This window comes from Mirounga leonina, unplaced genomic scaffold, assembly GCF_011800145.1.
Source record: "Mirounga leonina isolate KUSES-001 unplaced genomic scaffold, KU_Mleo_1.0 Mir_178, whole genome shotgun sequence".
NCBI lineage: Eukaryota > Metazoa > Chordata > Mammalia > Carnivora > Phocidae > Mirounga > Mirounga leonina.
In genome coordinates, this window is record NW_023270464.1 from 24,138,926 (window position 1) to 24,152,086 (window position 13,161).

Sequence of the window (13,161 nt, forward strand, 5' to 3'; positions counted from 1 at the left end):
CAATTTCAAAGGATTGCACATAAAAACGGGTAACTTTTGCTCTACCCAAAGCAGGGTCTGAGTGTCATTTGATTTTCTCTGATAAAATCAGGAAAAAGTTGGCTCTGCTTTGCTCACAACAGGCAGCGCTAAGAACAAACACCACAAATCCACTTGGAGAATCTGGAAAACACTGCCTGTACTGAATAAACCTTCACAATTCCAAACTAAATTTCTAAAAAAATTAAGTTGTTCCTTCTTAGTCAATAGTAAAATGCCATTTTAAAATTATAATCTTTCAAAATATATACTGAAGTTTGGAAAAAAAAAAAGAGCAGTCCCATCTTTACTTCACCAATGAAGAAAGAACTCTTTTAAACTAGAGTGTTTATGGAGATTTTCATAAAGCAACAGTTGAGGGCGCCTGGGTGGCTCAGTCAGTTAAGCGTCTGCCTTCGGCTTAGGTCATGATCTCAGGGTCCTGGGATCGAGTGCCGCACTGGGCTCCCTGCTCAGAGGGGAGCCTGCTTCTCCTTCTCCCTCTGTCCCTCCCCCCTGCTCTCTCTCTCACACATGCAAATAAATAAAATCTTAAAAAAAAAAAAAAGCAACAGTTGATAGTTCCCTCTTCTCTAAGTGGAGAAAATAAATTACTTTAGAGGGTGGGGTAAGAATAAGATAATATTTATTTAGGGTTCCTTCATTCTCAAGAACCTAAAATCACTATCTCATTGTTTTCCTTCCCCTCTGTGTGTCCTCCAGGACACCTACCTTTTCCTTCATTTCTTTCTTTCCTTCCCTCCTGAATGTTTTCCTTAACTAGAAATACTACCAATTTGTAAGGGAGGGGGTGAGGAATATGGAGCTGGACAGGGAAGCATAAGCTCAGAACTCACAGATCTTATAATTCATCTTCCTAAACCTCTTAATATTGCAGATAAGGAGATAGACCCAGAGAGGTGAAATTCTTTGCTCATTGTTATGCCCCACCTCCAGGTGATTCTAAAGGTTTTACATATGTCCCTTCTAACTCTAAAATGCAAGAGTCTATGTTTAAAAGAGTAACTTAGATTTTAGAAATTTTCTTTGGAATTTAGGGGTGTCTGGCGGGCTCAGTCAGTGGAGTGTATAACTCTTGATCTTGGGGTTGTGAGTTTGAGTCCCATGTTGGGTGTAGAGATTACATAAAATCTTAAAAGAAAAAGAATTTTTCTTTGGAATTTGAAAAAGTTGATAAATTTATTCTTATTGGATATGTCTGTTAGATTGCCATAAAGTTTTGTTTTGTTTTTTTTTAAGGATTAGGGAGGGCTACCTCATCAATTACATTAGAAGATTCTATTTGGGATCAACCTTTATGTCGTTTTTTGAGGGGTGATACATAGGGCTATGGATCTGGTTGGGAAGTAAAAGGAAATCAAGGAAAATTTCCAGAAAAAGCTTCAGAGAAATAAATGAATTAATAGGTAACTCTTTAGCTTTCCAAATGTTCACTAAACCTTCAGACATTTATAAAAATGGATTGGAAGAAGGACTTAGGCATTCCCCACTCTTCTTAATCTTCAGGTTATCAAAATTAAACACTGCAAACACTAAAACATGAAAAGATCTTAAAACAGGGAAGACATAGTTTGCACATACTTTTCATGAATCTTCAAGACTCGGTGAACTATAGGAATCTCTCTTCCTTCTATCCTAAAAACAACAATTTCTCCCACTCGGATGGGATCTTCAACACGATTTGTTAAAAAGAGAAGATCTCCTCTATGAAATGCTGGTTCCATGCTGCCACTAGGAGGGAGAGAAGAATATAATAGAAAACAAAGTGTGAGATTAAATTTACTTTCAAAATTACATATTCAACAAAACAATCACAAATATCACCCCTGGAGTATACTCAATACTTTAACAAATATATCAGCATTGATGTGTGTTGTCCCCAAAATATGGTTTCCACAGACTAATGAGTTATACAGAAGTTTCTTTGGTTATTAGCCTTAACTGACTAGATCCGTTTCAAGCATTACTATTCAAAGGAACTTAAATCTTGAAAAGGGCAATGTTACTAATTCCTTAACCTTTTAAAATTTCAAGTGACAAATGGAATATAAAAGAATGAACTTTATAATCACTGCCCTTATTCTTACCTCATCTGAAAACGCTAAACACATTCAAATATTCAAATGAGAACTGGATCGTCTTCTGCCATTTATAAAGATAAGAGACCAAGATGACCTTACAGTTTTGATTCATTAAGAAGGAAAAAGAGCTCATCAAGTCAAAGACTAGTCAGCTACAGAGATAATGCTTCTGTTATCAACTTATTTTAAAAAGAAAAACAAGAAAGAAAATCAACAACAAATGCAGAGATTTTTGTTTAAGAATTTCAGAAATGAGGAAAGGCTTCAATTCCATGGTAATTAGGACAAACTTCTGGAGTCTTCTCACCTCTCTCCTGTTCTACCCTATACCAAGTTTTTCAAAGATCCTAAGATATTTGCACTAATTAATGAAACTTTTCTTGCTATGAAGAAGTAGCCCATCAGTATTATTTTCTGAAACTCAAGCTCCAGTTTTTAATAATAGATTTAGTAAGAAAAATAGACAGATAAGGGTTAAAATCCAATATAGGAATAATGACAAAGTCCAAACACTTCTGTATTAAGACTCTGGTACCTCAACATGGGGGAATATGGCAGTCGTTCCCAAACTTGTTAGAATCACCTGGGGAACTTAAAAAAAAAAAAAAAAAATCCCGGAGTCTAGGTTGTAGCTCTAGCCATCTAAATCAGAATGCCTGGGGATGGGAGGCAGACATTAGTATTTTGTAAAGACCCCAAGTGACTCCAATATACAGCAAAAAAGACCCCAGGTGACTCCAATATATAGCAATATATAGGGAACCACTGGGGACACGGATTTTCAGTGTATGTTTATTCTTAACACTTTTGTTAAGGTTCTTCAGGGGACAAGGACTTCCCTTTTTCAGAAGATGTTCAGGCAGAAGACAGGACATGTGTTTGGTGAAAATATTAGAGAAAGTATTCTAAACCTATAGTTTTCAAGTTTTTACTTTGATTTTTAAGATCAGTGACATCCTTTGTTCAAATAAAACCTTGCTTGAAAATTGTATCAGGGTGCCTGGGTGGCTCAGTCGTTAAGCATCTGCCTTCAGCTCAGGTCATGATCCCAGCGTCCTGGGAATGAGCCCCGCATGGGGCTCCCTGCTCAGCGGGGAGTCTGCTTCTCCCTCTCCCACTCCCCCTGCTTGTGTTCCCTCTCTCGCTGTGTCTCTCTCTGTCAAATAAATAAATAAAATCTTTAAAAAATTTTTTTTATTATTATGTTAATAAATAAAATCTTTAAAAAAAAGAAAATTATATCAATAAAACAGATAAAAGCTGAGCTGCTACGGTTTAATGACTCATTTTTATTGAGCATTTACTGTGTACAAAGTGCCATTCTAAGTTTTTTTTAAAACAATCTTCAGAATAACTCTATGATGTAGATACTCTTATTATCCTAACTTTATAGACAAGGAGATTGAGGCTTAGAAAGTTGTAAAGTTATAAATCAAAAAAATGTTAAAGGTGAGATTTGAGCAGGGAGTCCAACAGAATCCACTCTCACTGTGCTAACCTGCCTCTAAGCCACTCTAGAATTTTCAGCAGGGAGTATCATAATCACATTTACATTTAAGAAACATCACGTCGGAAGGTACAGAATATGTAGAGGATATTTAAATATTTATTGAATTAATGAGTAAACTAGGAAAGATCAGAAGGTAGACTGACTGGAGACCAGTTGTCCAGGCTATTATTTATAATTGAATTCTTGGCAATCATTAAAAGTGTTATTAAAAAGATGGACACAAGAGAATCATAAGGGGACACATAAAGAAAAGGACGCACATACAGAATTACTTAATCACGTAAGAAGTAATATACATGAAAAAAGAGACTAAAATATTAATAGTGATTCTATCCCAGAACTATGGGTGACTTCATACCACTTAGTTTTTCTGTGTTTTCAACATTTCATGTAGTGAAAATATATTAACTTTTTCTGATTATAGAAGCATATTTTTAAAGGTCACTACAACAGCCCAGGCAGGAAATGAGGAGGGCCTGAAATAGAACAACAGCATGGAAGACAACTATGAAAGAGGAGAAGAGAAAGAGAAAATGGTAACTTTGATGGCCAATCGGATAGGACAGAAAGGGGTGATCAAAGATGACTCCTGGATTTTTAACAATGGCAATAGAGCAGATGCCAGTGACAGTCACAGAAACAGGAGGAAGAAGAACAGGTATGTGGGAAAAGGAGATGAATTTTACTTTTATTACATGGAATTTCAAGTGCCCGGTCAACATTCAGATGGAGATGTCCAGTGTAGGGTGAAAACAAGAGTCTAGATTTCAGGGAAGAAAGCTGGGTGGAAATAAAAAGATTTAAAAATTCAGATACAGATGGGGTTAAAAACAGTGTGCAGTGGGGCGCCTGGGTGGCTCAGTTGGCTAAGCATCTGACTCTTGATTCAGGCTCAGGTCATGATCTCAGGGTCATGGGATCAAGCCCCGTGTTGGGCTCTGTGCTCAGTGAGGAGCCTTCTGCTTCGGATTCTCTCTCTCCTTCTCCTTCTGCCCCTCTCCCCACCCTGCATGTGCATGCTCGCTCTCTCTCTCAAATAAATCTTAAAAACAAAAACAAAACAGTGGGCAGTGAGAGAACTATTAAAGAAATACACTGGGGGACACTTTTTAAACATTAAATAAATTATTAGTAAACTTTTTACCACTGCCTGACTAAATTTTTAAAATTAATACATCAATTGTAAATTTTATAAGAATTTATATATAAACCACTTAAATATTTTTAAACTGACTTCAGCTCTATAAAGGGGAAAATAAGTTTTGAATGTTTGCTGAAACTCCAGTTAAAAAAATAAATAAGAAGGTACTTGTCTTTACCTGAAACTAATATAGCATTATGTGTTAAATATTGGCATTTAAAAAATATTTTTTAAAAAAGTTATTTGTCTTTATCCCCCAGTGACTTCACAGAAGTCCTAAAAGTGGATTCTCAGTTAACCTGAATCCTCTGAAGCATATTTAGTTCCAGGTAATAATTATATTCCTCGAAGTTACACGAAACCCAGGCCACCTGGTTTTACTTGGCCACCCAATCATGTCCAGTACCTTTGTCTAATGACTGCTCCTTCTAGTCTTGACCAGATTTTCTTCCACTAGGACCTGGTCTCTTTTAATTTCCTTTCTTTATTCCACATCAGTAATCAGAAAAACTTAGTCTATAAATAAACCTACCTGCGAAATAACTTGTCCAAACACCACTTTTAAGCCCCAACTGATATTTTAGATTTTCCAGCCGTAGCAGAAGTGAACTGTTTCCAGGACCACAGTGTTGAACAGGTCCTCAGTCGAATCCCCTGTTCACTCCAACATCCCCAGTTTACAGGTCATTAGATTGTCCTTAAGCATCTCCAGTGAAGGGAACTCAATCTGAAATAATCCCAGAAGAATCTCTAAAAGAAGCCTCTCTGGGCTCTCTACACCTTTTCCCCACGGTGCCAATTAGTGTGACTTCTCTTTCTGTTAGTGTTTGAAACTGAAGCTCTCCACTGAATTTAAAACTGTCTGGGAACTTGGGGCCACGTCTCTGTACTCCCAGAGTAGTACATTAAATGCTTTCCCAGCTAATAAAATACATACATGCCTTTGGATCTCTAAAATTACAGTTGGATGTGTTCATTAATAAACACAGAACAAAGGTATGAGTAAGAGTAGGAGTAAGGTAAGAGTAAGACACTGGAGACCCAGTGCCTTGCTGCTGGAACCACTTGTTGCTAAAGTACTTATATCCTAAGATGACAATGAAGGAATCAAACTGATCTTGTTAAGAGGAATGTACTATTATCTACACTCTAGGTAATGATTTATTTTATACTTATATACCGTTATCTCCAGAAAAGATTTGAAATAGCTTATATAATTAAGCCCCAAATTAGACAGAACTATAATGATTCAATTAAACAACCAAGTGGTAATTCTCCAAAAAGGAGTTAGTTACTAAATTTGGTTTTTAAATCACTAGAGTATGAGTTCAAGGATAGAGAAGGAAGTATGGGGGGGCAAAGATTCAGTACTGTCACTTTAAGAGGCAGCATTAATATCTTCAAAATTTCTGAAGTCTGTTTAGAAGTGATATTTAAAGGTCAGCAGGAAACATGGAAATAATTAGTGATGCTTCTGAACTGACACTGAGAACACGCTGCAGAAAAATTCTTAATTCATGGAGATGATACCTAATCTAGCAAACTAACAACTAAATAGCAGCCCTGATGAATCAAAATGAAGAATGTAAGAAGACAGAATTATTTCAGGAAAATACAGTACATTGAAACACTTTCTTACAAGATGTACCAAAAATAAAACTCACATAGTAAACGTTTTGTAGAAACGTTTTGTAGAAAAGTCATGAGCCCTTTGGGGTCTGAATTCTAAGTGCCTAACAAGGCTGCGCATTTCTCACAGTTGAAAAATAGTAACCGATTTTCTTTCAGGCCCTCTTCTGGGAAAGCATAGTTTCTAGAGGAATAATACAATAGTTACTCAATTTCTCAATTTATCTCTCAAGTAATGCCATGTAATTCTATGCCTGGAAAAGAAAAATTGTTACCTGAGCACCACTACAATTGGACTTTCACTTCCAGTTATGACCATTAGCCCCTTCCAGATCATTAGTGCCGAGGAGACAATCATTCCAAAATTTAGGACTTGGTAATACAGCTGTAAGAACAAAAGAGAAGAAATGAGACCCATAATTATCCCCACTCAAGAAAGCAACTGAGAGTAGTATCAATTTAAAAGTTTCAAAAAAAAAAAACCAAAACACCAAACAACAAAACCGTTTCAGGTAGTACTATTAGGACAACTGAAGTTCTGAGACATTCTTTAAAATACTGTAATAATTATGCCATCAGCATCCCAGCACAGCCTCCTATCCCCCAATAACCCTTCTCCTGTTTGGTCACTCAACGCGCTACCCTTACATAATAACTTATGTTCAAAACTTTTCACAGACGTTATTTCATTTAGGCTTCACCACAATTCACCTTAAGTTCAATCACATCCGGGATACACACCACTGCTTCTCAATTCCTCTAGGACTAACTGTTCTATAACGTTTATCCCTTGAGAACAATGGGCTATTCGCGGCATCTAACCCCCCTCCCTCATCTTACAGTTGAGGAAACTTAAGTCTCAGAGGAAATGACTGTGCCAAAGTCATACAGCTTGTTAGTCACATAATTAGGCCTTGAAAGCCAGCCTTTTCTGTCTTACTACTCGACAAATTGTAAGATTCTACTTCAATAAGCAGATATGATACCAGAAAGGCATTTCAAGTGAGAGAAATAATGTGAGCTAATTGTGTTGAACTAAGGCGGATAAGAGGATGATTGACTGGGGTGCCTGGGTGGCTCAGTCATTGAGCGTCTGCCTTCAGCTCAGGTCATGATCCCAGGGTCCTGGGATCAAGCCCCACATCAGGCTCCTTGCTCTGCGGGAAGCCTGCTTCTCCCTCTCCCACTCCCCCTGCTTGTGTTCCCTCTCTCGCTGTGTCTCTCTGTCAAATAAATAAAATCTTGGAGAGAAAAAAAAAAAAAAGAGCATGATTGACTCATTTTTGTTATTTTAAAAAATAAATGTGCATGTGGACATTCTGCAAGACAAGTGTTCTAGTCTTCAAAAATTCAATGTCATGAAAATAAAGGTGGGAGACTGTTCTAGATCCAAAAGGACTACAGAGACATAACCAAATGTAATGTATAAACTTTGATTGGATCTTGGTTCAAAAGAACAAAATGTATATAAGAAAAAAATCCCAACTATAAAAGACATTTTGGGGGGTGCCTGGCTGGCTTAGTTAGTAGAGCAGCTTGCAACTGTTGATCTCGGGGTCACGAGTTCGAGCCCCACACTGGGCATAGAAATTACTTAAAAAAAAAAAAAGATGTTTTGGGGTCAATTGGGGAAACTCAAATATGAAATGATAGTAGGAAATTAGTGTTAATTTTCTTAGGTGTGATAACAGTACTATGGTTATCTTAGATACTGCACGCTAGTAGTAGTTAGCCAATTGTAGGAGTTAGGGGTGAACTGTCGTATCTGCAACCCATATCAAATGATTCAGAAAAAAAAATTATATGCACACATAAGCACACAGAGAGCAAATATGGCAAAATGTTAACAACTGTTGAATCTATGTGGTAGCTTACAGGTGTTTGTATACGATTCAATTTTTTTCAGCTTTACTGAGATATAATTGACAAATAAAAATGTAAGATTGAACGCAAAACCCTGAGATCAAGAGTTGCATGCTCTACCAACTAAGCTAGTCAGGTGCCCCCAAAGTGTAAGATATTTAAAGTGTATAACATGAGGGGGTGCCTGGGTGGCTCAGTTGGTTAACTGTCTTAACTCTTGATTTCGGCTCAGATCACGATCTCAGGGTCCTCGGTTTGAGCCCCATGCCAGGCTCTGTGCTGGGAGTGGAGCCTGCTTGGGATTCTCTCTCTTCCTCTCCCTTTGCCCCTCCCCACCCCTCTCCTCTCTCAAATAAATAAGTGGATCTTTAAAGAAAAAAAAAGTATATGACATGAGGATCTGATATATGTATACCCTGTGAAAGGGTTCCCCCATGGAGTTCATTAACATATCCACCACCTCGCATAACTGCCCCTTCTGGCGGGGGGCGGGGGGTGGGGGGAGGTTGGGTCTTTTAATTTTTCTTGAAACAAAGGTATAGAAAAAACTGGAAGAACATAAATATGTGAGTGGTTACATCTGGGGCTACAATACTAGCCAATTTTGTGTCATTTTGTTTATCTGTATTTTCTACTTTTACAAATCATTTTTATTTCTATCGAAGTATAATTCAAAAACCAGCCATTATCCTGGTCATGGGAGGCCGCCCAGCAATCATTTTTGTCTCTTTTAGCTATTTCTTGTGCTTTTTACCCTCATGCTTCTAAAAACTAATTGTCACTCCTATTTTTATATATTTGGAACATCATTAACTACCTATTATGGTAAGAATTTTAGCTCTGGAAGGATACACAAGAAACGGGACAGTGGCTGTCTCAGAAAGAGGAATCAGCAGTTGAGGTGAAACCAAAATACTTTCCAGTATATACGCTTCACGTTTTTTTAAGTTTATTTTCTTAAGTCCATGTTAACGGCCAGAATATTATCTTTCTGGCACTCCAATGAAGTATGACACACTCTATCGATATAATCAATGTCGCCCTCAAAGGACGAAAATAATGAACATTTTCTAACAGACACAAATATTTCCTATTCTTTGAGTAATGGAGTAGTATGAGCATATGGGTATAATCTGATACCTAGTTTGACATTCCTCTGCGGACATTTCCTTCCATTTACAGGTGAGGAAACTGAGGCACAGATAGGCTAAGTGATATGCTCATAGCTGCACAGCTATTGGCAGGCAGAGCAGTAACTATTAGAACTCAGGTCTCCTAAATTCTACCTCTTCAAGATGGTAGTGGTTTTTTTTTTTTAAGATTTTATTTATTTGAGAGAGACTGAGAGACAGAGAGCATGAAAGGGCAGAGGGTCAGAGGGAGAAGCAGACTCCCTGCTGAGCAGGGAGCCTGATGTGGGACTCGATCCTGTGTCTCCAGGATCATGACCTGAGCCGAAGGCAGTCGCTTAACCAACTGAGCCACCCAGGCACCCCAAGATGGTAGCTTTTTAAAAGACAAAAAAAAAAATGGTCCTGTTACTCAGAAAACAGAATTGAGGAAGTGGAGTGGGAGAGGTCAAAAGTAGGAAAACTAATTTCTAAGAAGTAATTCTGGTCAACCAGTGGATAAGCAGACAGGAATTCAGCTGAAGGCGCTACTTTCCAAGCTTTCGATCCTGAAAAGTTACCTACAGTATTGCACCCCAATCCTGAACCTCTGAGGGAAGGGCTGTGAGATTCCACATAAGCTACCAAATATAAAATATAGCTCCATGATTCCTTACCTGGGGGTCAGATAGGTTTCATATTTAAAAACTGGCCAGATTTTGAAAAGGTAACCCTTGCAAGTACACATATTTACATAACACCCCTAGCATGGTCTATGGCAATATCCCATAATCAAGCATGTTCATATTTCTGCAGCAAAACTTTAAAAATTCACACTGAAATAATTAAATCTAAAAATAGCTACATATCAATTAGTTCAGGTCTGTTTCGTTGATGAAAATCTTTCCATTTTCAGAAAGGTACTGATGTAGCATTGTCAGAACAGGTGTGGGATATGTAATAACTATTCTTTAAAAGAAAAGCGAAAGACAAAAATTACAACTTCCTAGGTCCCTGCAAGGAGGCCACTATTCTACCCATAATTAGCCTTCTCTTTTCCCTCAGACTTGTAATCCCACCTTTCACTACAGAGTCATTGTTGTGAAATTTATCTAATCACTAAAACCACCCCCATCATTCTTATTAGTGAGAAAGAGGTTAAAAGTCCCTCACTATGGGCGCCTGGGTGGCTCAGTTGGTTAAGCGACTGCCTTCGGCTCAGGTCATGATCCTGGAGTCCCTGGATCGAGTCCCGCATCAGGCTCCCTGCTCGGCAGGGAGCCTGCTTCTGCCTCTGGCCCTCCCCCCTCTCATGTGCTCGCTCTCTCTCATTCTCTCTGTCTCAAATAAATAAATAAAATCTTTAAAAAAAAAAAAAGTCCCTCACTATGTACAACCGGTATGTTCCTTAAAATGTGCCTACTTGCATACTGCGAAGTCAGTCTGTGAGCCCAAATCTACACAGAAGCACACTATTTGCTGAAACAAATACTCCATCTGAGCAAAAGTCTGAAAAATGTCATATTCTTCTCCCTTTCCTTTCTCCCCTTTTTCCTACCAACAGTCTTTATTCAAAAGACAAACACATTGCCTCCCTAGCTCCTCCTTTCTTTACCACTACATCTGAATACTTATGAATATACATGATACAAAAAGGGCTGTCTCCTGGTATTAGCAGAAATAAGGTGGCAGCTACCTAACCTCATACCATTTGGCAACATCATGCTAACTATTAATAAGACATTGTGACATATGTAGAAGAACAACCACAGAAGTGAATAGCTCTCTTATTGTTTCTAAGAAGTAACTGGAACAATATGCTCTTCAATGCTCAAGGTGAAACTAGAAAAGAATGTTATTAAAACCAATCAAAGCAGTGCCTTGGGTGGCTCAGTTGGTTAATCGTCTGCCTTCAGCTCAGGTCAGGATCTTGGGGTCCTGGGATCGAGCCTCACGTCAGGGGGGAGCCTGCTTCTCCCTCCGCCTCTGCTCCTCCCCCTGCTCATGCTCTCTCTCTCTCAATTAAATAAAATCTTAAAAAAAAAAAAAAAAAAGCAGAGCTCTTGGTAAGTATGGTACGGGAATTTGTGTGTGCTATTTTATTTTTGCAGTTTTAGGAAGCAGAACCCTCCCCTACAAGTTTTGTGACAATTTAAAATACACTGTAGGGGCACCTGGGTGGCTCAGATGGTTAAGTGTCCGCCTTCAGCTCAGGTCATGATCCCAGGGTCCTGGGATCGAGCCCCACATCGGGCTCCTGGTTCAGCGAGGAGCCTGCTTCTCCCTCTCCCTCTGCCTCTCTCCCTGCTCATGCTTTCTTTCTCTCTCTCTCTCTCTCTCTCTCTGTATCTCTGTGTCTCAAATGAATAAATAAAATCTAAAAAATAAAAAATAAAAAAGGTAAAAATAAAAATAAAATACGCTGTAAGTAATAAGTAACAAGAGAAAATTCAGCAAAATAAAAGCTGACAAATTTAACAGCCATAATTTGGAAGTTATGCACTGATAACTATATAGTTATCAAATACACCATTGTATTTCCTATTCTTGCAAGAGATATTTGAAGTCCAACACATAGGTTATTTTCATAGAAGTCACACTTCCAGCAATCAAGCAAAGACAGAAGTGACCATGGAAGCAAAAATGTGTCTCAGAGCTACAAAATTGCAGTTGGCCTAAGTTTTCAACTCTTATCTTAAGACCTCAAACTAAGAGATTCATCAATCCATAACCACAATTCTCCTGCTTCTTAACTCACAGAAGAGGATGCGATTAGAAGCTGGGGTATTAGAGGCAGATACCTTGACAGCAGCTAGAAGTAAAACTGATGGTGTTGGAAAAACTGAAGCATGTTCAGATTATCTGCCGTTATTATGGCCCAATAAAGTCATTGATGGTCCCAGTGATGATCTTAAATGATAATAACAAAAGAGAAAATCCTGAATAGTCTAAACAATAATATCAATAACAGTAAGACAAGTTTCATTTAAAAAAATCTGTTAAATCTTTTGGGATGCCTGGGTGGCTCAATCAGTTAAGCTTCTGCCTTTGGCTCAGGTCATGCTCTCAGGGTCCTAGGATCAAGCCCCGCATTGGGCTCCCTGCTCAGCAGGGAACCTGCTTCTCCCTCTCCCTCTGCCCCTCTCCCCTGCTTGTGCTCTCTTGCTCACTTTCTCTCAAATAAATAAAATCTTTAAAAAAAAATTGGGGGGGCACATGGGTGGCTCAGTTGGTTAAAGCGGCTGCCTTCAGCTTAGGTCATGACCTCAGGGTTCTGGGATCAAGCCCCGCATCAGGCTCTCTGCTCAGCGGGGAGTCTGCTTCTCCCTCTCCCTCTGCCTGTGGCTTCCCCCTGCTTGTGCTCTCTCTCTCTGTGTCAAATAAATAAAATCTTAAAAAAAAAATTTTTTTTTAAAGATAATTGACTAAAGCAAAAATAGGGGCACCTGGGTGGAGCAGTCGGTTGGACATCCAACTCTTGGTTTTGGCTCAGGTCGTGGTCTCAGGGTCGTGGATCCAGCCCTGCTTGGGCTCTGCACTCAGCACAGAGTCTGTTTGGGATTCTCTTTCCCTCTCTTTCTGCCCCTCCCCAGCTTGTGCGTGCTTTCTCTCTCAAATAAATAAATAAATCTTAAAAAAAAATAAAGCAAAGTAACAATCAGGTATTGTGGCAACATGTACAGAAGTAAAATATACAATAACAGAAAGGCTAGAGGAGGGGAAATAGAAATATATGACTGTAATGCTCTCATAGTATTCATGAAGTCATTTAACATAAGTTGAAGATAG

At 38.6% G+C, this 13,161-nt stretch overlaps 1 protein-coding gene across 7 annotated transcripts in view; it reads right to left on the reverse strand.

The window, feature by feature from the left end:
- The window catches only part of SEC11A (SEC11 homolog A, signal peptidase complex subunit), a 67,815-nt gene that overhangs the window by 12,917 nt on the left and 41,737 nt on the right, over positions 1-13,161 (reverse strand). For 5 of the 7 annotated variants that reach the window (XM_035024205.1, XM_035024201.1, XM_035024204.1 and 2 more), the window contains 2 exons: positions 6,676-6,785; positions 1,621-1,770 (listed from right to left, as the gene is read on the reverse strand). In XM_035024205.1, the coding sequence (XP_034880096.1) occupies positions 1,621-1,770; positions 6,676-6,758 (233 nt within the window). In that variant the 5' untranslated portion in view covers positions 6,759-6,785. Of the gene's footprint in view, positions 1-1,620; positions 1,771-6,435; positions 6,585-6,675; positions 6,786-12,173; positions 12,283-12,818; positions 12,844-13,161 lie in introns of those variants that run through there. The other 2 variants (XM_035024206.1, XM_035024200.1) reach the window with 2 other exon arrangements.